We start from the raw sequence: 27942 nt of genomic DNA, 5'->3' as shown, positions 1-27942 counted from the left end.
GCTTAATTGAATGGCTTTATTGCACCACATTTACTTCTTCAACGGGACACGTTGGCTCTGCCTCTGCCTGTTCACCATCGCTCACGCTCGCTGGTTTTGGCCACCAGTACATAACCCTGCAAGGGCCAAAGACAAAGAAGGGGACATGAGGTCACTGTAAAACTTCATAGTGCTGTATACACTGAACATCTACACAAAAGCAAGTGATATCTTGAAATCACTTGTTTACTTAAGTATGCACATCCCACTCTCTTTGCCACACAACTGTCCCTTATGACAGCTCTGCATTACCCCAGGGAGAGGAGCAGCAACAGCAACAGGAACAGGGCAGTCAGACAGGCGGTGAGAATCGCTGGTGACGGGAGCACGAAGGAGTCGTGAGGGGCGTCAGGCGCCGGGACTATCCGGCCTCCTGGGAGCAGAGCCAGATCGAATAGCTCCTGAAGCTCCGTGTGGCCGACCGCAGCCCGGGGGATCACTTGGAAATCGAAATGGAGGGAGACGGCAAGAGGCAGCAGGAGGGAGCAAGGAGAATGCGAACACGGATGAAGGGCATAAAAGGAGTAACACGGCAAAAGAAGGAAAGGAGAAAAAAATGGTAAACATGGAGATGGATAAGGTGACCCCCAGTGATTAGTGGGGATGCACGAGGCAGTCAAATACAATCTCAAGTAATAAATAATAATAAATGAATGAATAATCATTCAAAACCAAGTAATACAACTCGCAAAGATTAACCAGTTTCTTTTGAGGTCCCGAGTTTAATTAACAAGCCGGTGTTTACTTAACAAGCCATATATCTGTTTACCCGTTAGGTAGTAGTACAGTCGCACAACTGAACGCTGGTTTGCGTAGATCTCACACTGGTAGGTGCCCTGATGCTGTAGGCTGGTTGATGGGATGGAGTACAGCCTGTCCACCCCTGCAGTCACCGCCCTAAACTGATCCACCTGCTGGCTCTTTACCTGTCAGGGGAACAAAGCTCGGCTCACATTCCAGCGGAATGGATCGGTTCCTCAATTTATACTACACAGCGGTGGGTGAAAAATAAAACTGGGTTTGAGAAACCATATACAGAACGAGAGTGTTAAGATGCTAATGCGACCTCCGGGGATTAAATATAAATATACTTAAAGTCAAACGTACCGCTTCGGCGTACTTCCAGATCACTTCAATATCATGGGGTAAGGGAAATTGCACGCCGCACCACATTCGCGTCCTGTTGTTCTCCATTACTTTGATTTCTTTGACTGAAATGAGAAAATACCCCAATCACACACACACACACACACACACACACACACACACACACACACACACACACACACACACACACACACATCACAGAGGGCAGCAGCTCTTGCAGTCTGAGCCCTTCCAGTGATAACACTTAAACTCAGTCTCGGAGGGTTGGCGTTAAAGCCATGATATGCTAAACAGCGACTGTGCTGTACGCTGTCGATAGGAATACTACAGTATGTGGGAGTCAACTTGTCACCTTGCATAAAGAAGCCAAGGGCTTAAAAAGTGCCTTGGGGGGGCTTGGTGCAAAAGATATTATGTGTGGAAGTAAAACCTGGCTTTGGTCTCTTTTTCAAATCCCGCCTTTCTGTTAAGAGCTTTTCAGGGATAAAAACCACCAAATGGATGCTTGTGAAGGTGAAAATAGTTATGTAAGACCGAGTCAAGTCTGGATTAGCATCCTGCATTTTTTGTTGAAAATGGTGATGTAACAGAATCAGTAATCCTGTTTTTTTTTTCGTTTTTTTTTTGGGGGGGGGGTACTCAAGTGTGTCAGAGACGTTACTGTCACTCACCTGGACAGTCCAGGGGGAACTCGCAGGAGTCATACTGGCAGGTAATACAGTTGTACACAGCGCCTGCTTCCTGAAAACCTGAGGGACTCACAAAAATAAGAATGATTTGTGGCATAGACCTGGCCTCTAGAATAAAATAAAGCAGAAGCAAAGTACAAATATCGCACAATAAACAACACTGACGTCAGTTGTCTTAACTTTGTTCATTGAGATTGTTTTTTACTGTTATTCTCTATTAACGCCTAAACCTGTTTATGCTGCAACACAAAACGATTTCAGTTTGGAAATGATGAGTTCATTTTATCATCTCCACGTACCCTTTTAATTCTATTTCCATTGCTGCTGAAGGAAGTGGCAATTTTCGATATCCACTTCTTAAGGGACACGTTAATATGTAAGGGATAATGCCCGACGAGGTGTCCATTATCAGGAATTAATGGTTGACGGCAGGACGGCTCTGGCTTCCCCATCGTCCATAATTCCTGATAATCGACACCTCGAAGGGCATTGTCCCGCTTACCATGGTCATTTGCCGAAGAAAAAAAATTAAGACCATTAATTCATATTTTCCTGCATTTCGCAATCAAAATCTAAAGTTTTTCACCGGCCATAACTCAGTTTCCCTGGTAACACCTGAGGGTTTCACTAATACCTGGAAGAATCATTACGATCCCGTAAGGTTTATGCAATGGAAACGTTTTTCACTATTTCAGTAAATAGGACGAACCTTAGATAGGATTTCTGGTCTGCTCAGCTCATAGAACCCTTTGGCTCAGCTGTGAGCCAGAAAGGTAACGTTATACTAGTCAGATCAGTCAATAACGTTGCGTATGGTTGAAAAACAGTCAATATAATTTGACAGTATGTTTAACAACAACACTAGCTAGCTAGCCAGCCACGTACGTCATTGTCCCCAAATCAATACCCGGATTTTCACAAACAAATGATAGGCCATGCGTACTGTCGGCCGAGTAGCGAGTTGAATAAATTAATCATTTCCGCCAGCGCATTATTTCAGAACGGTGAACAGACAGTTTCACTGGTACTACTTAGGAGGTGTCCACTATCAGGAATTAATGGACACCCTGCAGCTCATCAGAACCAAGTATTCACCCTGACCATGGTATAAAACTCAATACATATGACAGATACAATATTATCAACATGAGAAGATAAAACCAAATAAAGTTACTGACCACATGGAGGGAAACATCCAGACACTGTGGAAGGAATAATTCAGAGTTATCAGAGGTGTAGTTGATTTTGGATCACCAAATGTAATTTATATTCAGCGACATGATTTAGCTTAATTGCGCTTTAGCACAACTGTACTTTGCGAGTTGTAAGACTGTAAGAGGGTAATCATCGACTTTGGCATGGAGAGAATTGAGAGATCAGAGGGAGAAGTAATGAGCTAATATGGGCCTTTGCTATAACTGGAAGAAAAAAAAAGATGAAGAAGGGATGATGGGAACGTATCTCACCCCTAGGCAGTGTGGAGGCAGCTGCAATGAAATTGTCTGCTGCTGTCTGCAACCTTTCCTCATACACTGTGTCTGGCAGATGGAAAGGAGGAGTAGAAAGAAGAAGAAGGAAAAAAGGGAAATATTTTGCTAAAATATATCCTGTTAAAATGTGTGCCCTGGGGCACCCTTTTGAATCTCTAGTTTCTAATTTCCATTTCTGGCATAATTTACCAATTCCAAAGCGCTAGGGACTGTTTCACTTTTTTTGTGATTTGGCTAAGCAGGACAGGTGGTAGGTTACCTTTGTTCAGCCGCTTGTCAAACTCCTCTACCAGAGGCATGATCTCTGCATCCAGAATTTTTTTAAGCTGTTCATCATAGCCTTTCCCTAGGAAAAAACAAATGAGTGTTATCACATCCTCACAAGTCACTCTCCTGCACATGACCGTGTATGCCTGAGCATTTGCTTAATATTTCTGATCAATTATTTTGGGTGACTGCACAAGCGATCTCTTTGTGTGTATCTGGTCTCTTGTGTCTCTTTGCGTTAACTCGGATTTATTCCTATCGTCCTGGATCACAGTTACGGTCCCAGAGAGCTTTACATTCATTCAATGAAAAGCAGGTAGATAAAATAAGCAACACCCCCCTATCCTTAGACCATTGATTTGGATGTTTAAAAACTCCAAAGAAACCTTTTTCAGGGGGGAAAAAAATGGGAGAAACCTCAGCAGGCGCATCAAAATGAGGGATCCCTCTTTCAGAACAGGTAAATGAACATTTGGTACAGAGCGGGCAACGCAGACAATGCGGCTACAGATTTAGAAATAACCCTTATTGAGAGCACTTAATGACTTAGTGACAAGGATGCAGAGCAAACCAGAAACTGGATGTTGGGACAGCGCTGCATGTGAACATGTAAAGCATCACCCTTATCCTCCAGAACAGCATTGTATCAGTGTCCTGACCACGAGTTAATCCTTAAAACCTTAAAAAGACCTGACTCCATTTTGGTCATTTGTCTCACCCACTCGTCCAGCCTCAATCACCGCTTCATTGTTGTTGAAGATGTGGTCTAGTTTCCGAAAGCAGGAGTCAACATTTCTGATATTGTATTCAGTCAGAATGTGACCCCAGCACAGCCGGAGACTGCTCTCCACGTCCACGAAACACTGGTAACAGTTGAGAGAGGGGTTAATCTGCAGGCTAGCACACAAAACCCATAAAACAAACCCCCACATATCCATCATGCAACGAGACAATGTGGGAAATGAATGTCTGGACGTGATTTGTCACTCAAGTGTACAAAGAATTCCGGAACTCGTGTACAAAGGATTCTGGAAATGATGTCATAATTCACCAGTGCATCACGTTGCACACGAGGCTACCTTGAACAAAGACAGCTGATGTCTTCAATAGAAAATTCAATTGTTGTATCCAGTTTATAGCATATGAAATGCATGCTGGGGATTTTGGTGGCTCCCGCTCACGTTTTTATCAACAGGCTTTGGTATGAGATGAGAGCATCACAGCCTCCCCTCTGCATCCCCCGTATGTCTGCCCTCCATTCTATTGTCTCCATTTCCCTGTTTCCTGCTGCCTCAATGCACCAGTTTTACTGCAGAGCCCAGAGGTGGAGTGAGCCAGGGAAGGGGAAAAAAAGAGGAGGAGGAGGAGGAGGAGTAAGAGGAGGGGGAGCAGACAGACGGATACAGAGAGTTAAACGCTCTTGTACGTAGAAGGGATAAAGTGGGAAGCCTGTCTGCAAGATAACCCCGGAGAAATATATAAAGGATAAAGTCCGGCTAGTGGTCTAGAGAACGGGAGAACTGAGAATGAAAGCCAAGGTAAAAATGAGGGATCTAAACGCGGAGAGGCAGAGGACACCAAAATCAATAGGAAAATGAAAAGCAGGGGTAGGGAGAAGTGCCAATCCTCACATGAGGAGCTGAGAGATCTGCAAAGTAGAACGGAAAAGATACATATATATGGAGGAAGAGGTTGAACATCATACTGAGAGAAAAGTGGGGGGGGGGGGTGTGAGGTGGAAGAAGACAGAAAGATAGGCAAGGCAGGAAAGGGTGTGCAAGAATGAGGAAGCGAGACAAAAAAAAGAGAGAGAGAAGAAGAGAACGTGGGACTACAAATCAAATCGACTGCCTCAAAGCATCCTGTATCCCCCACTCCTCTCCCATCCTCTCCCACCATCCCCGCATCTCCCACCCCACCCCACCCCCAGTCCCTCACTCCTGGTGCATCTCCATGGTAACCAGACGGGGTGCCTAACACATGAACTTAATATATTTCCAGTAGCAGGGTGAGCTGGGTACTAATGCATTCATCTGTCTCCACGCCGACAAGCCAATCAATATTAGGCAAGAGTCTGCTGCAGGACTGTCAAAGTCAGACAGCGAGTCCGTCAGCCCAGCAAGAGATGTCCCAAACGTGTGCACACGTGTGTGTGTGTGTGTGTGTGTGCGTGCGTGCATGTTTGTCTGCAGTTAAGCACGTGCATGGCTCTCCATGTGCAGCATGTGTGTGGTGACAAGGACACTGATGAAATCTCCTCATGCATGTCTACAGTATTTACAAGGACATAAAATCTGTTCATCCTGAGCTACAGAAAATGTGGGGGGGGGGAACCACTGCATAAGTATCAGACGCTTTTATCGACATTTTTTTTCTTTTCTTTTTGGAATATCACATTGTCGGACATCAAATAAATGTGAGTAACATCCGTAAAACGTCCCCCGGGTAAGATCTACCCCGTAGGGCTCTACCTGTGCGAAGACAGATAACACGGAGACGAACCTGCGGGAAAGATATGTGCTGTGAGAGATCGCTGCATACCCAGCACCTCTGGAGCTTAATGGTTTCAGGCTTCCAGAAATAGATTTCGCTCCTCACAAACAGAATAAACCCCTTTTATTAATCAGGTAAGAGACACACAGCAGCATATACACACAATACATTTACAGTACACAGAATCTGCCCGACGGTATAGCGCGAAGCGACGTGGCTCCTTTCGAATATTCAAGACGACAAATTTGACGGGGTCACAACCCTCGGCTGTCTTCTTACCGGCTCTCGTCGAGAGCTATGACACAAAGCCAGCCAATAGGGTTGGCCCCCTGAGAGTTCTTCCACTGTATAAGGGCGAGACAATCCTCCCGTCTGTGAATCCGGCCCGTCACAGCCCGGTCACATCATTCGACATGACAGGCTGTGTTTGTAGTTACAACAAAAACCCTACTTCAGATCAGGCAACATACAAGAGATAAGCCAACAGATCCATATGAAGACAAAAAAGAGACCTGACCATGCCCGCATCTCGGCACGTATTATACGGCGCCACTCCAGAACTTGAAACTGTTCGAAGCAGCGGCGATGATGTCAAAAGAAACACCCAACATTTACACACAACATTCTCAACACACACATATAGATTTTGTTCAGGGGTCGAGGGGCATGTCCATTTTGACAAACCGCTCGTTTCAGTCAGCGTCGTACGTTGAAACTGAATGCAGCTCTGTTCCCGAGGACCTCACCTGTGACCTGCTTTGACCTCACAGGTTAAGGGTCTCAGGGACAGAGGGGCATACTTGGAAATGAAATTTAACAGGGAACTCTTAAGACATGTTTTTAAAAAAAGAAAAAGAAAAGCAACAGCTGACAAGGAATATGTCTTAAAAAATAAAACGAGCAACCGCAAAGTTGCTGCAATGAGGCAAAGACATGACCTCATCTGACATCTGGATTCTGCGGCATCACGCACCCTCTCGTTTCGCAGCAGAAAAGAGGCAAAACGGACCATTTCAAATAAAAATGAGTTGTTTGATACGTTACGTGAATATTATAGTTGTCACATTGGTCAACTTTTCATCCATCGGGCACATTCCTTCTTACCTCAGGTAAAACTGTCAAAATCAAACCGGTTTAACAATTTTCTTAAAATGTACATCAACCAATTCAACACCCCCCCCCCTCCAATATACATCACTAACACTGTAGCACTGTTCATCACAAGCGAGAATAAATCAAGTTAAATTCTATGGCCGGCGAATGCAATTTACATTTGAAGCATGTGTTTTGAGCGACCACTGAAATGCCCTGGTGAGTAATGACCGTGAGCACATTCTGTGTCTTCCAGAGCAAATGAGCTTCATATACTATGCACATGTTGAACACGAGAATACTGGGTACTTACATTCGAACATGAAATACAGCTACCTAAACGGTACGAGAAACCGAGACTGGTCTATTTTTTTGCATCTTGATGCCGTGTAGGACGTTTTTCTTTTTTCTTTCTTTTTTGTCGGTTTCAAATGAAACCAAATCCGGGGAAAAGTTCCAAGACATAATTTGTTTTGAGAGCTTGACAGCATCTGCGTAGCGTGCTTGATCACCGGATAATGATGTCACCCGATGGGCTCTAAGATCTGAGAGAAGTGCAGGCTTTATGTTCTCACTTACCAGGTAGAAAACAGCAAGTTTCTGATGGCTACGCTGACAGGGGAGGAAGAGGAAGAGAGGACACGGCTGACCTGAATCCGTTTGGGCGAGTCAAAATGATGTCACTCTATCTGTGAGGAAAAGTGAAACAATGACAATCAAGTCCCAGTGAAACACAAACCGTCGTTCAAAACGGTCTTTTCCTCACTCAGTGGTAACATGTAGCAGACCTTAGTGCAGAGCCATATAATGAAGTTTATTGAGTCGAGGTGGATCAAAGCAGCGCCATCTACTGGTAGACAGGTAGTATAGCACACGTAGACTGGGAAGAATGGAAATAAAATTGATCCTGATGCTAAGGTATACGGACACACACACTGCACACATGTTTTATGACGTGACATGTCTGTCTTGGAGACAAGCTCTACTGGCATGAAGGAACTTTTGAGATGTCAACACAGGTGCACATTGTGTGCATGCTATGCGGCATATAAAATGTACTTTACTTTGAAATTCCTCATCTATAACGCCATTTCATATACTACTGGCCTAACTTATAGGCTTCAAGATTCTATATTGCAAAGGTTATCAATATTAGATAAGATATGACAATGACTAACAGACAGTGCACCTGGACAAACTAATAAGGTAGGTAATAAGAGAATACATCATAACTCGCAACTACGATTATTAGAGATTACCTTTGCAAATAAAAAAACCCCACTTTGAACAAAACTGTTCATTCCTCCAATAAATCAGCGTGCAGTAACTAATAAAAACAGTCTTTTGTGTTTCATGTCCATGCTCTACCCATGCAGCCCAACATAACACGTTATTTTGTCCTTTTTGGGGGGGGGGGCATGAATTAGGCAGATAATACCGGTATCATTCCTCATTCGGCATGCAAAATTTAAGGTTGTAGAAGACAGGGAGAATCACGAGAGAACATCGTGCTTTAGAGCAGGCTTAAAATGAAAGGGTAAAAAAAAAACCCCAAAAAACTGTCTAGCAGAGAAAAACAGCAGACGTGACATGTCTACTACATGTTCTCGAGACATCCACACACACGGGTTATTAAATGGCTGTTAACAATAGCTCGAGATAACACACAGACCCCCACGCTACGCCACATTTGCACTGCAAGCCGAAGTGCATAAAGTTATTAAAAAAAAAACTACATGCACAAATGTGAGGATTCGTAGACCCCATTCATGTCACTACGTTTCTAATTACATGAGCCCAGCAGTGTACATGGATTTAAGAATTGCTGACAAAAAAAGTGTAGAGGAAAAAAAAACCTACCTAGCGACTTAACCTACCCAAAAATTTACATAAAACAGTTCTTCGTGCCCACATGTCGATACGCAAGCACCTTTCGAAAGAAAATGGGAAAAAAGAAGGAAAGAAAGAAAAGGAAAAAAGGCCCCCAGTCAGTCTCTTCCTTTCTTTCCCGGTCGGCGCGAGTGTCTGGGCTTTGGCTTGCTCTCCACTGAAAAATCTCTCTCTCTCTCGCTCCCTCTCTCCCTCTCTCTCTCTCTCTCTCTCTCTCTCTCTCTCTCTCTCTCTCTCTCTCTCTCTCTCTCTCTCTCTCTCTCTCTCTCTCTCTCTCTCTCTCTCTCTCTCTCTCTCTCTCTCTCTCTCTCTCTCTCTCTCTCTCTCTCTCTCTCTCTCTCTCTCTCTCTCTCTCTCTCTCTCTCTCTCTCTCTCTCGCCATCTCTCTCTCTCTCTCTCTGATGGCTGGCTATACTGGGGCCAGACAGACAGCCCAGCAGCAGGTAGGGTACTGACAATGGTATCGATTCCCTTATTTTAATCTCTGCCGAGCTGCCCAACTGCCACCTGCAAAGATACCGACTCTCACCTTTTGTCTTGTCATGACAGCCATCACACAGACGCGGGCACAAGATTACACAAAAATAAGCGCACTTCCAAATGGGTTCACATGTTCCCATTACACAAGCCCGCTACACCGCCCCGGTGCACACGCTGTTAGACAGTTACGGACAAGGGTGACACACCGATATTCATTTACCCCCTCCTTCTGGCAATAATGGGTCTGATTCTCCCGTCTTCTCTCTTTACTTATTAGCAATCTCACGACTGCATCCACTGCACATCAAAGACGCCTCTCCTCCTTCCTCTCTCTCCTTTTCACTCTCTCGCCTTCACTCTTCAGTCTCCCTCGTTCTCCTCTCACGTTTTTCCAGCCTCACGTCTCTACTAGCCCACTAACCCCCCTTGCAGTCTGGTAGCTACGAGTCTGTGTGTGTGTGAGACGTGTGTGTGTGTGTGTGTGTGTGAGTGTGAGAGATGGAGAAATGGAGTAAATCAGGATGCAGTGTTATGTGCATGTGTTACATGCATGTGTGCATGTGTGTGCACGTGCAGGCATGAGTGAGTGTACGTTTTTGTGTGTGCGTGTGTCCACAAGTATGTATGTTTGTCTGTCTGCACGTACATACATATACATATGTGTGCGTGTGTGTGCATGTGCGAGTGTCTGCGCATGTTTGTTTTCTGGGAACGAGAGGAACTGTGTGCGAGAGACGGGGAAGCGGGGAGGGGAATGGAGGGGGAGGGTCAGAATTTCTAATAGGATGAGAACAGAGAGGAAAACAGAAAGCCTGGGAGTCTCATGAACCTGAGAGTCTGACGTTACCGCCTCCTCCTGTGTTTACGGCAATCACGGCATCATTAAACTGATAACAAGATTAATGGTAATGCTCATACTGTGTGACACCGGGCCCACGAATACAAAAACAACGCAAAACACAAAAACAAAAAAACTGCTCAATGAGGTGGTGGGAAACAGTTTGCGGGAGGCTATGCCCATCACACAGAATGCCTTAATGGCATATTTGATGGCAAATAAAACTTGAGATTTTGGGCGGATGATACGCCGAGGAGGATGTTAGGGTCGTGGCTGCTCGGTGCGACATAACCCCATATTCTTGAAAGGGAGGGCTGTTCAAGTCAGTGAAATGTTGGGCGAATTAAACGACGAGGTGTGAAGAAATTTCATTTTCAAGGTGAAGACACATGCATCCCAAAAATATCCGAACAACAGCATAAATTGACAGTGTTTTTTTTTACTTGCATGTTAAAACAAAGAAACTGCAACAGTTGTGCCTATTCACCATCCTGCAGCACATATTCATCTCCATCCAACTTTTTTTTTCCTTTCCACTTGAGACGTCTGAGGCTTGAAAATATATTGTTCTACTCTGACATCCGAAACATTTGTGCTTCTCTATAGTTAAGTCATTGCTACGTTTGTGTTTATTGTGTAAGTGAATTATAGGGCCCTAAGGGAAATTTAGAACCGAGACTGAATCTAATTTAGATCCACTGGTCGGCTATCTGTTCCGTGAGAAGGAGCGTAAACACTACATGCTTTGTGTTTTACCATCATTATCGGTAAAGTGTTTTAACCATGTTGTCCAAAACGTTAGATCAAAAATGTGTGAAACCTTAACAGTGAATAAGGGTGCTATGAAAAGGAGAATTTGCTTTGGGCAGAGGGACCAAAGCCTTTTTCTTGCACATGAGGCAACATCACAAGGACAGTGAAAATAGCTCTGGACTGACGACGAGGTAATATGACTAGAAAAAAAAAGAAAAAGCAAAGGGTGGCTATGAAAGTGATATAAATGAGAAAACAGGTAATCACGTCAATCTGTCATAGTCTCCCCGTTTCAAAGCCTGTTGGTTTCAAGCTGCAAACGCCAGACCTGTGAAAAAGACCATGACGGATTGTGATAACAAAAGGCTTTCAACTGATGCTGTGATTTCTCTCAGCAAATGAAGAAATAGATTAAAAATAGGAACGAAATAAAAGAAAACACTCATAATAAATTAATAATGATCATGTTAGTCATTGTACATTATGCCACTCTAGGAAACTTTAAACCCTTCAGAAGCTATTTCATCCATTGATTCAAGCATGCAGGCTTCACTGTAGCAGCATACATGTATACACTGTAGCAGCACACGTGTATACACTGTAGCAGCATACGTGTATAAACTGTAGCAGCACACGTGTATACACTGTAGTAGTATACGTGTATACACTGTAGCAGCATACGTGTATACACTGTAGCAGCATACATGTATACACTGTAGCAGTATACATGTATACACTTTAGCAGCATACGTGTATAAACTGTAGCAGCATACATGTATACACTGTAGTAGTATACATGCCCCCTCTCCTGCTGCAATCCCACTGTATGCTGTATTCACTGAATTAGCACAATGACATTGTTAAATGCACAAAAATGAAACACATAATCTATTTATTATGTTAATTCACTGCCTTAATGTAAGGTCCAACACCATGTTCTCCTCCGATATGCTGCAGGGATGCAAAATATGTTTCTGCATCAATGTCACCGAGACAAAGTTTCTGTATATATACTGTACGTTGAACAATTTGCATTTTAAAACGCTTGCCTGTTCCTGTGTCTGTCCACCAGAACATTTTAACCATGCCCGAGATCATTCTTCTAAAAAACAAAACAAACAAAAAAACAAACAACCCCATCTTTTGGCAGGGACAACGTCGAGGCCTATGATTTTGAGTGACATACGCAGAATGTCACAGACAGGTGTGTGTCTATAAGCATGTATGTGTGGTGCGTGCGTGTGCGTGCCTGCGGCTCAACTCCGCAGTGCCATTGTGAGACAAAGCACTGGGAGTGTTCCACAGGGATGACATCATCAGTCTGGGATGGTGCCTGCCTTGTCTAGTCTCAGGACCGGGTTACTCTTTGCTGTTCTTTACTGAGAAAACCGAAAAACACGGTCTTACTGCATGCATATGCCCTGGCAGCAGTCTACCCATTACAGTGCTTTCCAAGTTCCCCTCCCCCCATGCTCTTCCCCGTTTTTTCAAACGCAAAACTAAAAATGACACTTCAACACAAAGTAACTTATCAAGTTGAGTTTAGATGCAAGATAAATGTATAGGTGCGTGAAGGGGAATGCATGTTGCTCTTTACGAGATGGTTGGGGAACAACACAAAGCTTTATTACCTGTGTAGTTGCATGCATGTGAGTGTCTGTGTGAGAGCAGGAGTCTATGTGTGTGAAACCACCTGCAGATGTACGTCAGGTGCAAATGTAAGAAAAGTCCGGCAGACGATGCACACATCTGCAAATAGGATGAGCCGTGCCCCACGGAATAAATCAATGAAATCAACAATCTTTACTCAATCGCTGTATGACATATACGCAGAGAGGAAGGGCAATATGACTGACTCCGGTGTATATTGTCCTTGCCCCGCACACCTTGGAACTGACAGATGTTCAGTCCTCTACTCTGGCAGGAAAATGGTGTTGCATGGGGATGATAAAGAACACGACAACCGCCAGCGCCGAATCAGCACAATTCTGATATGTGCCCCCTTTCTTTCTCCCCTTCCAGGACAGCCAGCTATAACGCACTGCAGATGGTTGTTGCCTCAACCACCAGTCAGACACACTGGGAGGGTTTGGGAGCGGGGAGGGGGAGGGAGGGTGGATTGGTGGGGGGTGCAGGGCAAGGAGAGTGGATAAATTGGTGTACGTTTGCGTTGGTGCGCATGCGTGTATTTGTGAGGCGAGCACAGGCGGGTGAGGAGGGGTGGGTGGGGGCTGGGGGGCTGCACAAAGCAGCAGCCGGTACGTCTGGCCAGGTAAGATGCAACATGGTTGTGCATACTCCCTGGGATGCAAAGATAAGAATCTGGGTACATAGTGTGCGAGTGTAGTAAAAAAAAAAGTACCAGCAGGTATTAGTCGGACCCACACCACATCGTACAGAGGCACCATACTGATGTAAAGCTACTGTCTGACCAGCCGTGGTATCCAGTGTTTTATTGCTCCAGTGAATTATTGCCTGGTAGACACACAGAGTGACTGGAGCTTTCACAGTGAAAGAGAATACACCGTATGAGAAACATATGTACATGCGGTCTGACGTCTAGTGAAGCCGTCTGGTCCTGTCTGAACGGGTTGATAGATACGCATGAAAGGCTCGATGTCCTTCCAAGGAGGTGCTTGGTCAGTAAGTCTGAGCCATTTCTAATTAGTTCTTAGACAACGACGTCTAAACCACTAGGCGGTCCTCCTAACCAACCTGCTGACCCACTGCGGTTGTTCATAATGAAAGGCGAGCTCGTGAGTGGGTGGTGAACATTTCATGAGTGTATTTCTGTGGTGAGAAAACACTAATAACTGAGCAGACCTCCAGCAAATGGCAGTGCGATGGAAAATAGTACGTCCACTCATTAACCGCTAGAGGATCCTCTGGCAGACTGACAGCATACTTACCTCTCTGCTGGGGTGTGATGGAATGGAGTGGGGTGGGGTGGGGGGGCACGTTAGCTGTGGCAAGAGGTGACTCCGCAGGGAAAGCTAGAAGGTTGTACAGTTATCTCCGTGCTGTTTATTATGCGAAACCATACAACCAACTACCTCACACCGCAGAGCACAGACTGTAGAGTGTCTCCCCGGATAAGATCTTCACCAGCAGGTCAAGGGTCCATTTGTCTGTCTGCTTAGACGGTACTATAAGTGTGTCTGCCTGTCCACTTGTCTATCAGTCATCCAGTCACTCCTTGTCTGGCTTTAAACCTCAAATGTAGAGCGACTGCCCTTCTTTGTCCCTTTGCCTTGTGACGAATGATTTGTAGCTAGGAGTGACAGCCTCACAAGTGGTCATGTAAATGTCTCAGCTCTTATAGAGATATTCACCTCTTTGGAAAAACTTCAATCTCCGAACGGAAAGGATAGTCTGGAGTTGTTGCCTTTTTGATGTGTAGATGTAAAACAAATATCATACGCCCCCTTGTTTTAACCTACGCTAAATGTCTTTATTGCCGAACATTTGCTCAAAAGTTTAGGCTGTATGTGTTTCGGACAATATCTAACGTGTGTGGTTGTGCAGTTAAACCAATGTTTTCCTCCGACAGAAAGACTAACAGCATTATGGAGTGCCGGTGAAGGTATAAGGGTTAGGCACAAAGAGAGAAGAAAAAGGGGGAATTATTCAACGATGGGGAGTGACTCCGCAGTCCAAGTGGCGGAGAGAAAATTACTCTACAGTTTAGCAGCCAGGGGAAGCATCTAGACTGGGTGGGGCAATGGCCAGGTCCTCTCGCTGCCAAGTGCAAAATTACTGCAGAGCACAGTACCTGCGCTGCGATAAGGGCTACACTGGGGTCTGAAGGTAAGGTGGTGCAACGCTAGGCCGGCAGAACAGTGAATTTAAATCGGTTATACATGGCTACTGGGAGCCAGTGGTGGGAGCAGAGGTGTGACATGGGAGAGTGGGGGGGGCTGCAGACAAAAAGGAAGCCATTACTTTAAAACAAAAGTCATTATAATCTCCCATTTCCTTCCTTCCTACGTGAGAAACTTCCCAACAGAGGTGTCAAGACACACTTGAATACTGAAATTCTCCCACTTCTAAGCCTCTCACGCCAAGTCAAAAACTATTACAAAGGATTTGATTTGAGTTCAGATGAGTTTCTATGATTTGAATTATTTCATTTTGATTTCTATGGTGTTGTCGCCCTCTACTGGTGGCTCTTCAAACTTGCTCTGTTAGCCCACTTCTCACAGTCTCTCTAAATCCGGTTCCTTCATTTCCCACACAAGAGTAGGTATTGGAATAGGATTGGGGGGGGGGGGGGTACCAAAAAATATTGCTTATAAACAACGCTACTTTGACTATCCTGTTAATTGGTATATGAAGGATATTGCAAATGTATGTATTTTTTCATTGCCCATGGTATTCATAGCTTTTCTAATTCAGTCAGGAAGGCTACGAGCGGAAATGAACAACGGCTCCTTTATACTTTATTTAAACGTGCTGGGAATAACTGTTGCAAACTCATCATAAATTCATCTAAGAACCTATTTGGTCCACACAGTCTGGAAGCAGCACTGACTGAAAACACTTGTTCCACAGCCGTGTTGCTCAAATCTGGGAGACTTAAAGTCCCCTTAAGACCACAGTCAAAACAGAATGTTCCTTAAGTCATACACAGTGATGAATAACTTACAATGTGAAATTTCTGTTGCCAGTGGACCCTCTGTATAGATGCGGTAGTTCTTATTAGCTCAAATGTTGTTGGCACAGTACATCTTGTACTGATGCAAGAAGCACTCTAAACCATCACGCAAACACAAAATGAAATGCTGTGTTGATGCCAATTAAAGCATGCCAGCAGCATCTGATCATGACAACATGTCTAAAGGAGTGTTATTGGCATAAACATGCTGTCATACTTGAATAGTACAGTTAAAGCTGAGGCCATCGACTGAGTCAGAAACAGATGAACTGTAAGACAATGGCACACTGAACAGCGTGGAGGCTTTGAAATCTCTGCAGAGTAAAGGGGCATGGGATATGGGCTTTGAGGGATCCATCTTCTAACAAAGGAACATCAGAATGTATTGCCAAACAGGAAATGAAGCAAGATCAGTGACCGAACACTGCCCCACCTCTCTTTCCGTAGACCTCTTTTTGAACTACGCAATACTTCTCTGTGGATTAGCCTGGTGCGTGAGAAGAAAGAGAGATGCTCACACGGCGTTGACCTGCCTCAACCCTGCCCTTTAACCAATTGAGTGAGGTGTTGCTATGACTATGCCAGTGCAACCATCTAAATGTTGCCATGAGAATTTCTTTCTTAGCGTCTCCTTCCCTGCCCCTTTATTATTGGAATGTGTTCAAATTCCTAATCTCCTCTTGTCTGCCTCCCTTCCTTCCCCTATAGCCCTCACTCTCCTGTCAATAAAGACCCCCCTCCTCCTTTTTCCCCCCCCTCACTCAGCCTTTTCTGCTCCCCACCTCCGGGGTCCACATTTCCCGCCTCCAGCTCTGCCCTCTGTCTTCATACCCCTCATGCTTTTTCTGTCCCGATACCCTGGCCTGTCTTTTTACAGCTATGAAGTCCTCTACTTAATTCCCCGTCTGCAATATTTTCAGTTAAATCACGCAGAAATGCAGTTTGATTGTGCCACTGTCAGCTACCCCTCTCCCCTGATTTGTCTTGTTTTCTTTCTGAACACTTCTGCTACAAAGGCCCGCCTGCGTGTTTTCAGGAATAAAAGGCTGCTTCACTATGGAAAGTAACTGGATCGATCCTTTGATTCTGAACTCTCCTTTCAACCTTTGATATTCCGCATGGACCAAGAGAAAAGACAGCTATGACTTTCTGTCCAACTATGTGACTGCTTTACATCCCCCCTCTTCAACAGATATAATGTTGTGACAGAGATCCGACTTCAATCCATTCTCAGGGTGTGTGAGGTACTCATTTGTCGGTGCTTGAGAACATTTTCCTTCAGAATAGCGATGTGATGATGTGAACACAATCTAACGTTAGAAAAAAAAATGCAGAATATTTGTTTGAAACCCATCACCTCGGGGTATCAGTTGATACGACTTCAGTACATATTTGAAACATGCCACATGACTACTTTCAATAAATCACTTCTGCAAATGCCCTGCCATGGAGTACAGCATGCAAAGTCTCTGAGTGAGGATTAGATCAAGTTAATGTTGCAACGTAGTCACTGGTAATGTAAGAGAGTAAAGCTCTGATCTGCTGAAATATGCATGCACTTTTTCCAGCTGAGAGCAACGCTCTGTCCTACATTAATCTGTTTTGGTTGATGCCAGCCTCATATACCAAGGTGACAAAATTAGTGTTGCCATGGGAACCTTTTGCCTGGCAACCCTTACCACCTGGCAACTAGCCAACTGGTTGCTACAGCACAGCAGTCAGTCTTTACCAGGCTGGTGTGTTGGGCCTTGATGTACTTTTACCCTTCAAACGTTACAAACGGACGCATGATGAAATATTGTAGACCATGCCATTCCAGACATACATTTTCTATGGGGGAATTGTCCTACTTGTGTTTCAGTTCAGGGGGACTTTTTGTGTAGCCGTGTGTGTTCGGAGGGTGTACCGCTGAGAAAAGCAGCATCCGTTCAAACGTCTACCAGTGAAGTACCACTGACTTGATACCTGGGGATGTGGTATACAAATGAATATTACAGGCTAACTGCAATTATGTCCTATTCAACACACTCTTGAACATGATTACATACACATCATACAAAACTTATATGAAACAGATAACCTTAAAAAAACAAAACTGATAAAACAGTGGGGAGAGCTGATTCTATCTTTGCCTTCTCTGTAGCATTTGGACAGCTGCGGCATCGTTCTGTCAGCATTATCAGTCATCGCGGCATGATGAATGTGTTACCTGACTAGCAATGAGTGTCTGAGCTATCTAACTTAAGGAGTACAGGTTTAAAGCAGGGAAATAAAGTGATATAAGCAATATACTCAAGAGAACCAGCCAAACATATACAACTGCAATTACTGATAATTCATGTAGGTATTAGGGATAAATAATAAAATTTTGCCAGTTTTGGTGTTTTATATCAACTCTGCTATTCAAGAGGACTAAGAAACCCCTCCTTTTCAAAATAACATACTATGCACATTCATTAGCTTTAATAGCTTTGTGTCCATGAAGTTATATGTTCGGTGCATTTTGTATAATACTTAATAAATATTATGTGCATGGAATGCTGCAAAGCCATTAGTCTCCTTCAGTCCATGCAGTTTCATGAAAGAAACTGAGACGCATAAAGGAAACCATACGCATGCAATCTTTAGTGCTTGGGATGTCATCTGAGGGATAATAAATGAATTCAATGACATTTATAATCATGCTACTTGAAAGGACCAACAACAGAAATCCAGAAACGTTTTTCTTCCTAGTTTGTGCCTTAACACTTTGGTTTAGCTCATCGTTAGCTTCTATTCTCACATTACAAGTGAGTATGTTTCAAGGAATAGTTCAAGTCATTGGTGAGATTTTGGAGAAATGGTTACGATTTGGACAGCGTAGGTCGGAAGCCTTCACTATTTTACTGAACGCAGATAAGACACCAAAGTTTAACGGTGTGGAAAATTTTAATAGAATTGGGCAAATCCGTTTCACAGCGGTCAAATCCCACGCACAATAGTGTAACGCACGTGAAAGACTGAAGGATGGGAGAGTATGGCTAAAAGAAAATTGTTCGATAAAGATTTAAGAAACTATGACTGTGAAAGTACATTATATTTGGCATCCTAGGGAAGATTACAGACCTTATTTATGAATTTGACTATATTTATATATATATATATATATAGAGAGAGAGAGAGAGAGAGAGAGAGAGAGAGAGAGTTTTTTGTTTGTTTGTTTGTAAACTGTCAATGGTGTTGATAAAAGTGCTCAACAAATGAGTGTTGTGTGTGTATGTGTATATATATATATATATATATATATATATATATACATACACACACACACACACACACACACACACACACACACACACACATACACACACACATATATATAGGCACATAATGCCCTCTTGGCAAAGGCTCATCTGAGATTAAAAAACAAAACAAACCCTAACCTTATCTCGGTGTGATTTCTTATTGTTATTAATCAAAGGCAGGATGATTCTTTTTAAACAAAGCTGTTTTTTCCCCCCTCATGCCAATGAGGAAAAAATGAGGTTGTTGCTGTTTATATAGCGACCTATGCTTAGGAGCCGCCAAGGTGATTACCACCCCCAGGATGTAGGAAAAATAGATGGCTGGGTGGTTGTTTGAATGGCTGGATAAATGGAAAAGAAGCCTGCGCTGGGTGGCTGAATAGCTGAAAACTTGGCCTTGTGTGCGTAAGATAGAAATGGTATTACCTTGTGAACACTCCATCGTGAGTGGGTACCAGGTGCTCCTCTGAAGAGGACAGATGATCCACTGAAACAAATGGAGAGAAGAATAGAGGTTACGACGAGCCTAACAAGTGAGACCTACTCTTTTTTTTTTGTGGATGAGCTCGACTGGAAAATGGCAAGCCAGTGGAAAATAAAGCCTTGGACTCTGTAGGGTCTTTATTTAAAATGTTCATTACTCCTGCAAGATGGACTACTGTCTGACCCTTTGCATAGTCAAAACCCAAGTGGATTTCTTTGTGTGGACATTTTTCTCATGTATTTGAATGTTCTTTCACACCAGCATTCCACCATACATCACAAACACTCTATCTCTGGGTTATATAGTCACACTGTAATGAGATAGCTGAAATGAGGCTGACAAACATAGTTGCAGCCCAAATGACTCGATTACTCAATCAACTATCATCACATTTAAGAGCATGTGAGAAGATTCTGTACCTAATGACAGCAAACATAGATGATAACATACACGTCACGGTTAGCATGCAAGGAAAGGGAAATGATTAATTGATGCAGCAAAAGGGTCTTTCGCTGTGCAATGAATTACATTATAATTAGCCTAATTTCAAAAGCTTTATGAAAAGCACAAGTACGTTGCTTTCCCTTTCCGAGTGATTTCCTTAATAAATATTTACAGTATGAACGTACCGTGATCGGCACACAGCTCGCTGTGAGCGCTTGCTGCTTGGCAAGTGGCAATTACTTGAGATAACAATGTGTAACAAAGCAACACACCCCATTAGACACAATCACTTTACACTCACTGCTTGAAGGTGTCAGGGAGGGAGACATTACCGACGGCAAACATTCTATGGTATGATGGCTTACATAAATTCTGTTTCATGCTTCGTTCTCTCTCTCGGAGATCACTGGAAGACATTTGGATTCACATCTGAGGATGTTTAATTCCTGATATCTCGATGTCATCTACATAAATACTACACATGGGCTTTCTGCAATCTGGACAAAGCAATGCACCAGCTTGGAGTGTTAAGCCTCCTGCTCGGGCTTGATAAATATAACTTCAAAAGAAGCAGCCAAACGGCTTCAGCTGGCCGACTGCACAATGAGCATAATAACTCCCCACCCCCTGGGAGCGCCAGCCTAGTTCATTTACCCTTGCAGAGCGCTGCCATGTCTATATGTGCACATGTGTCTTTGTTTCACTGTGAGCCTCTCTAGCTCCCCACCTCCTGCTCTGTACACAGCGGATGTATAGAAGAACCCCTTGGACCTCATTTTTACAGAGGAAATACATCCCCCCCCTCCCCTCCTCTTCTCCCTTCTATTCGCCTCTCGCATGTAATGCCTGATTGACCACAGCACCCCTTAAAGAGGTCAAAGGGCAGACAAAACAGTCTGGTGTCATGGCAACCTGACTGCCACCGACCAGAATGGTACAAGGGGGTGGGTGGAAGTAAGGGGGGGGGGGTCAAATGAGCTGTCATTCAAACCTTTTAGATACCCGCGTAGAGTTTTGATCGATGTGTATGTGTACATGCGTGTGCACATATGCATCCAAGCATGCACGTGCGCAACACGCATGCACCTGAGCTATGAATGAGACCGCGCAAATTAGGAGTCCAGAGTAAAGAGATGAAAAACCTCAGGGATAATGTAATAAGGTATAGGACCTATGAGTATCAATGCTAATGACGCATGTGACACAGTATTTTACGAATTTGTGTATACAAGAGCAAGACAGTGTGTGTGTGTGTGTGTGTGTGTGTGTGTGTGTCTGTGCGAGAGCGTGCACATGCGCAAGCTTGACAGACTCTCCTGTGTAAAAGGTTCTTTGTGACCGCTCGATGCAGCGGCGGCGGTGTATACGCGATGGGGGAGGGTGGGATGGGGGGGGGGGCTAACGGATAAATGGGAAGCAAATGCATTCAGATCAATACTAAGCTGAGAGAGGGTGAGTGGGGTTGAGAACAGAGAGTAGAAGGTGGTGCGGAGGGAGGGAGGGGCAACAGAGGGACTGATTAATCATTCCTGTATTGTTATTGACTTTCTGTTAAGGGGGTGACTCAGACTCAGAATTATGTGGCCGTGTTCGCGTGGGCTTGTGTGTGTGTGTGTGTTTGTATGTGTGTGTGTGTGTGTGTAAGTATATGAAGGCCATGCACGTGCAGTAAGGCACTGACTGAGAGTACAAAGCCATCAATTACAGTGCTGCATTTCCATAGATGTGGCACTAGAGTTAGTTTGGCAGGACAGTCCCTATCTACTTCAATCTCGGCGTTTAGTTGCGCCTTTTCAGGCAGTTCGTTTGCATCCTCCGCACAATAACCGCAAGTCCCTGAATTATTCATGTTTTTTAAAAAGACATAATCTGCAGCTCCATTTTGAACAGGAACGAGGGACGAGGGGAGGGAGGTGAACAGGAAATCCCCTGTGAGGAGTTAATGAGGAACTGACGACCAAACAGACACAACAGAGGGTGTGAATGGGAGGGTATGGGGGCTTAGTGGTGGGGGGAGGTTGCCCTGATGTCTGACCCTTTGGTGGTGACCTTGTCTATTGTCTAAGAGGGCACAAACTAGCCACAGCTGAGCACCAGCTACATCTACCTGTACACACACACACACACACACTACTTTAAACAACCCAATTAGTTTTTCTTTGTTATTTGTTTTAAGTGCCATCCACTGGAGGGGGCATCCGGGTAGCGTAGCGGTCTATTCCGTTGCCTACCAACACGGGGGATCGCCGGTTTGAAACCCCGTGCTACCTCCGGCCTGGTCGGGCATTCTTACAGACATAATTGGGCCTTGTCTGCAGGTGGTAAGCCAGATGTGGGTATGTGTCCTGGTTGCTGCACTAGCGCCTCCTCTGGTCGGTTGCGACGCCTGTTCAGGGGGGAGGGGGAACTGTGGGGAATAGCACGATCCTCCCATGCGCTATGTCCTCCTGGAGAAACTCCTCATTGTCAGGTGAAAAGAAGCAGCCGATGTCTCCACACGTATCAGAGGAGGCATGTGGTAGTCTGCAGCCCTCCCGGATCGGCAGAGGGGGTGGAGCAGCGACCGGGACGGCTCAGAAGAGTGGGGTAATTGGTCAGATGCAATTGGGGAGAAAAAAAAAAGGGGGGGCATAAATAAATAAATAAAGTGCCACCCATCTTCTCCACAGACAATGCTCTAAACTGAAACCGTATTATGTATGCAACTATAACTGTACCAATTAGTTGGCAATTATAGCATCTCGACACCGTGAATGCCGGAGATTGTCAACAGCAATGTTTTCCTGTAACTATGACCCCTTTTTAAAACAGCAACTGCTCAGGCCAGAGGGCCTGGCTAACTGGATGAAAAGTGCTATTCAGTGTTACCTTGAACTTGAACAATGAGTCTGGTGTTTGTGCTGGGGCCACTTCCTGACCTTTCCATCCCTCTGTGGAACCAGCCGACCGCTGCCTCTCCTTTCATCTTACAGATGTGACCCCGGCATCCCATCCTGAAGAACAGGCAGCAGTGGGAGTCTTTACTTCCATTGTCAACTCTTCCAACTTTTGCCCGAAAGTGTCTGCAAATTCGCTTTTTATTTCGGGGGCGCTATTTCGGATATTTTGATGCTATACTCCACATCTCGGTAAACATAATTTCTGTTCTTTGAAACTCCTCACCAAATTCCTCACTATTTTCTCTGTGTAAAGGAGATGCTTTATTGCTGCTGGTGTGTGCATTTGTTGTCCTCAAACACGAGGTTCATTTCCTAATAACTCACTGAGTTCTAATGCGATAACACAAGGGATCCCTCCTCTCTTTCCTCATGTTTCCTCCGCTTATCCTCGTCTCAGTTTTGGATCATCAAGTCCTTTCTTTCTTCTACCTACCCATTCTCCCTTCTCTTCGCCGACCCTGCTCTTCGTCTACCCAATCGTCTGCACCTCTACCCATCTGGCACTCCTTCTGCTCTCCCCCTTTTTTCTTGCCTTTGCTCTCTCTCTCTCTCTCTCTCTCTCTCTCTCTCTCTCTCTCTCTCTCTCTCTCTCTCTCTCTCTCATCCTCTTGTCCGTTTGTATTCTCTCCTACTGTCTGGCACCAAGGGGCTGGCATGCTGAAGGGTGTAGCTTTGGAACGTGGGCAGCTAGTTCCATGGCCACCGCTGCAGAGCGCTGTGCGCCACATCAAGGCAAACTGGCTGTAATGCTGGAGCCTTTGGAGCATTAGCAATACACTGCAAGACCCAACACGGTAAGTAAAGACGAGTTAATTACATTCTTGAACTTGAGAGTATAAACCCATGAACCACCACATATTTGGAAAATACTGGCCAGAGGATTTTGGGTTTGTTTAAACTTAAGACAGACACCCTGCAATACTCTTGGACTGAAGACAGGCTATGAGGCGGTGCTGTGTTTAACCACCGGTCCACGGTGAGAAGGTAGGTCATGAGAGGATATGAATAGACAATGATGACATCAACAATGGCCATTCCTCAGGAACCCTGCATCATAAATCATAAATGACTGAAAGTACTGAAGAGGAAACCAGGCTAGCAGAAATGAGTACCTTAATACAATTGTCACACATATCCCCCCCACACACACACACATATACAGTCTATTTTTCTCTTCTACCCTACCCCCACAACACCTCAGGCTCTTAGATGTCGGTGAGTGAGTGAGAGAGAGGAGAGGGGAGATGGTGATGTTCAGAACCGGGGAGGGAACACAGAAAAAAAAAAGACAGACAAAGAGAAAGGGGGGTTAGGATCATGGCGGTGAAGGGGGGAGATCAAACGAGAGAGAAAGAGAGAGGGAGCGGAAGAGTGGGAAAGCGAAGACACAGACGGGGGAAGAGGGATCTAGATAGTTTGCCGAGGTAAGAGGCAATGCTGTGACCTACTAATGCCGAACTGAGGAATTCTCACCGCTGACTCCAAACACATTCCTACAGCCCGCAGATATTAACCCCCACACCACCACCGCTGCCTCCATCGCAATACGCGCGATGACCACCTGGCTGCTCCGCCAGCAGTGGGGGTGGTGGGGGCATGAAGAAGGATTCTTTACTCAAAATTTAATTGTTGAAAAATGACTAAAACTGCAGTGAACAGAAGGGCGGCACACAAACGCCTCACAAAAAGGGATACGACTGACACTGAGAAGACCTACCGCGTGCTATTCTACTAGATGAAGCCCTATGCTTTATGATATACGGTGAAAAGACTCAAGTATGGGAAATGAAAAATGCAGTTATCAATGTTGTTTTCCATGCAAAAAAAAGACAATTGTTGTGTTTATATATATATATATATATATATATATATATATATATATATATATATATATATATATATGTGTGTGTGTGTGTGAAGTATAAATCCATAAACAATATTGAGTTCCCTACAGATTCCGCAGATCATCCACAATATCAGAAACAGAAACATGTCAACGAAGCTCTTGATTGACAAACTTGGTTGGACAGAAGAAACCAGTTTGTGCATCAAATTTCATGATCAGAAAAGACAAGTGCATTTATAAAAGTAACAAATGAACCAACTTAAGGTCCAGGCTAAACTATAAATTGAACAGTCTTATCAAAACAATAAGAACATGCACAGCCCGGGAGTTGTGGGAAATAAGAAAACATCCTTCATATCTACTAAGAGACAGAGATTGCCATAACAACGTGTCCTGCATAATATTTGTAGGCAACACATAACGGGATAGCTTTACGAAAAGCCCTGTTGATGCTTCGATGGAGCTTTCTTAGCTCCGACCCCATTTCAGCCCCATGTGCCAGAGAATACAGACAAACACTGATGTAACTAGAACATGGAGTCCAGGGGGAACAGCTCTCACACAGACTGTGAGAGCAGAAGCACATCCATAGTGGTCACATGCTTCCTTCCACGATGGACCCCGTTGCCTGTTGAGTTTGGCCCATTCCCTCTTCGTCACACCAGAGCTACATAATTGATAGGGCTGCCTGAGTTATGTTTTATAAAGTGAAGCACATTAATGGTCTCCTCTGCACTCTCATGTTGAGATGTGCTGGGAGAGCCCGATGAACAGAAAAATGGCAGCCTCAAGTAGTGGAGGTTTTAAATAACTGACACATTTGGAGTCGGTGCAATCAGCCTGGGTGGAAAATCCATTATTACTGGTGAGGTATTCATTACTGTTGTGATCACCAGGAACTGCTAGCATTTTAAAGCTGTAACTAAGTGGTAATATGCTTTAACAGTTATGATGTGCTGTCACTCTCCCACGGCAGCATGTGATGGGCCACGGCACTACATGATGTAAATGATCCCAACACCTGTGTAAAACTAATGGAAAGTTCACAAGGCCACTGTGTTTTAACTGTTAACATTCTGTCAGGCTGCTGACAGAGCTTGAATACTATTGAACTTGAGATAGACAGACCGATGGCAGAGCACCAAAGTGGTCACAGCTTCATTGAGTTAACTTGACATCACGAAAGAGCAGCAGTCTGAGCAGCAGCAGATCTTGGGTAAACCTTTTCTATAAGCTGTAACCAACCAATGATAATCATGGTTGACTGTTAGGGACTTTGATTCCATGAGTAAGTCCTGAGTTAAACCTCCATTCAGACATTAACTCCAGTGGTTATCAAACCACTGCCATCCCTAACAGTCACCCTCTGATGACTACCTATCAGGAAAAACCCTATTTCTGCCTCTGCCAAATGGTGCACCCTGGTAGGTTGGCAGCTGGGGCGCAGAGATACAGGAGCTCGGAGCATATAGGTCTCCATGGAAATGGATGGATGTGTCAAGGGTATGGACAGAATGAGGATGTAACGCAGGTCCTCGCATGCATATGCAGAGCTGACTGAAACGGCAGCGCCACTAATTAAACAATGGATGCAAGGCTGAGGACAAACTGGGATAGTAAGGAGCTGCATTGGGGCCAAGCAAAAATATACTGAGAACAGTTAGGCCATGGTTTCAGTAGACAGCAACAGACATACGGATAGGGCTCGATAGTGTGTAGTGTAAAAGGCAGACATACTGAAAACACAAACAAACATGCAAAGGGAAGTAGAGGAAAAGCGGTGTCCCTCCCGGAGCAGGTACGATGACGATGATACCCCAGTAATGCAACTAGACAGTGTCCTTCTCAAGTCTTATCATTATTTGCGCAGACTATGAGAAAGGACTCAAAACTATACAGAAAACATTAAATCAGTAGCCAGTTACAGAACTATGGAAGACATAAACATTTTACAAAGGCACTGACCAAACACAGTAATGGCGCAAAATGTGTGCTCTGACCCCGTTCTTCCTTCCCCTTCATCCTCAGAACTAGGCCCCGAGACCAGGCTGAGTCTTTAACTCATACTAACTTTCATTTCATGCAAGGGAACTGTTTGTAATACTATATTAACATACTAAAAAAGTAAGGAAAATAAAGGAGGTGGGTGCATTTCACTTGGTAGAATGGATGAAACGTGGAGCTAGAGTGGGAGGAAGGAAAATTACTTCAAGTACACAAACAGACAGAAATGCTTTTTTGTACCACAGCGGAACAAGGAAAACGAAACACAAGAGAAGCCAAGTCATAGAAAATAAAATCAATAAAAGAAAAATGACATACGATAGACTTTTATAGAGCTTGTAATTTAAAATCACATGCAGAGGTAGACTTTTTTTTTAGGACAGTGTATATCTGACCGGATTCCTCACAAAACAACACAGTTCAAGTACAAGTCGCGCAAGTCAGGCCATTTTTTTTTTTTACCTTTTCCCGCGATTGTGACCCGATTCCAACTGGATTCTTCCCGTCTCTCCCCTCTTCCTCACTCTCTTGTTAGCGCTTTCCTTCTTGACTTGCAGCCTTGCATCCATATTTCACTCCAGCCTTGTGTCTATCCATTCCTCAAAATTCTATCCCTTTTCTTTGTTGCTTCTCCTCCCTTTCCTCACCTTTATCTTTTCTTTGATCCCACCGTTCACAGGACTTTGAAGGAAGAATACGGCTAAGGGAAAATATATCTACCGGACAAAGGATATCAGTGTGTGTGTGTGTGTGTGTGTGTGTGTGTGTGTGTGTGGGAAAGTAAAGAGAAAAAAGAAGCGGATCAGTCAGACAGCGAGTGCGAAGTAGACGGAGCTGCTGCTCGTTTCTGACCGGGATAGCATGTGCTGACGCTGCACAGAACCGGTTCCAGTATGCACTGCCGAGAGAGAACAAATATACACAGGAAGGAGAAAAGTCTTGGTGGTGCAGCGGAGAGATCGAGAGCCAGGAGAAAGAGAATGCTAGAGAGAGGGAGGGAGAGAGGAGGCATCAGTCATCGCTTGCGTGCGCGCGCATGTGTGTGTGTGTGTGTGTGCGCGTGTGCTCATGTGTGTTATGTGTGCTGGCGAGCAGGGCAGGAATGGTGGAGCGAACGACAGAGGGAGGGACAGAGACTGAAAGAGAGAG

At 44.5% G+C, this 27942-nt stretch overlaps 1 protein-coding gene across 1 annotated transcript; it reads right to left on the bottom strand.

The window, feature by feature from the left end:
* On the bottom strand, positions 1 to 27942 carry spaca6 (sperm acrosome associated 6). The gene is made up of 10 exons (XM_056286360.1): positions 27256 to 27942; positions 19503 to 19563; positions 3585 to 3671; positions 3302 to 3373; positions 3014 to 3037; positions 1818 to 1895; positions 1147 to 1250; positions 809 to 965; positions 292 to 478; positions 1 to 116 (listed from the first exon to the last, which is right to left on the bottom strand). Exons 2-10 carry the CDS (start codon positions 19516 to 19518, stop codon positions 17 to 19), a joined length of 825 nt encoding a protein of 274 aa, XP_056142335.1. The 5' UTR covers positions 19519 to 19563; positions 27256 to 27942; the 3' UTR covers positions 1 to 16.

This window comes from Lampris incognitus, chromosome 9 (genome assembly GCF_029633865.1).
Source record: "Lampris incognitus isolate fLamInc1 chromosome 9, fLamInc1.hap2, whole genome shotgun sequence".
NCBI classification, from domain to species: Eukaryota; Metazoa; Chordata; class Actinopteri; order Lampriformes; family Lampridae; genus Lampris; species Lampris incognitus.
Note: the sequence above shows the minus strand (reverse complement) of the source record. Positions and strands in the feature narration are given on the sequence as shown.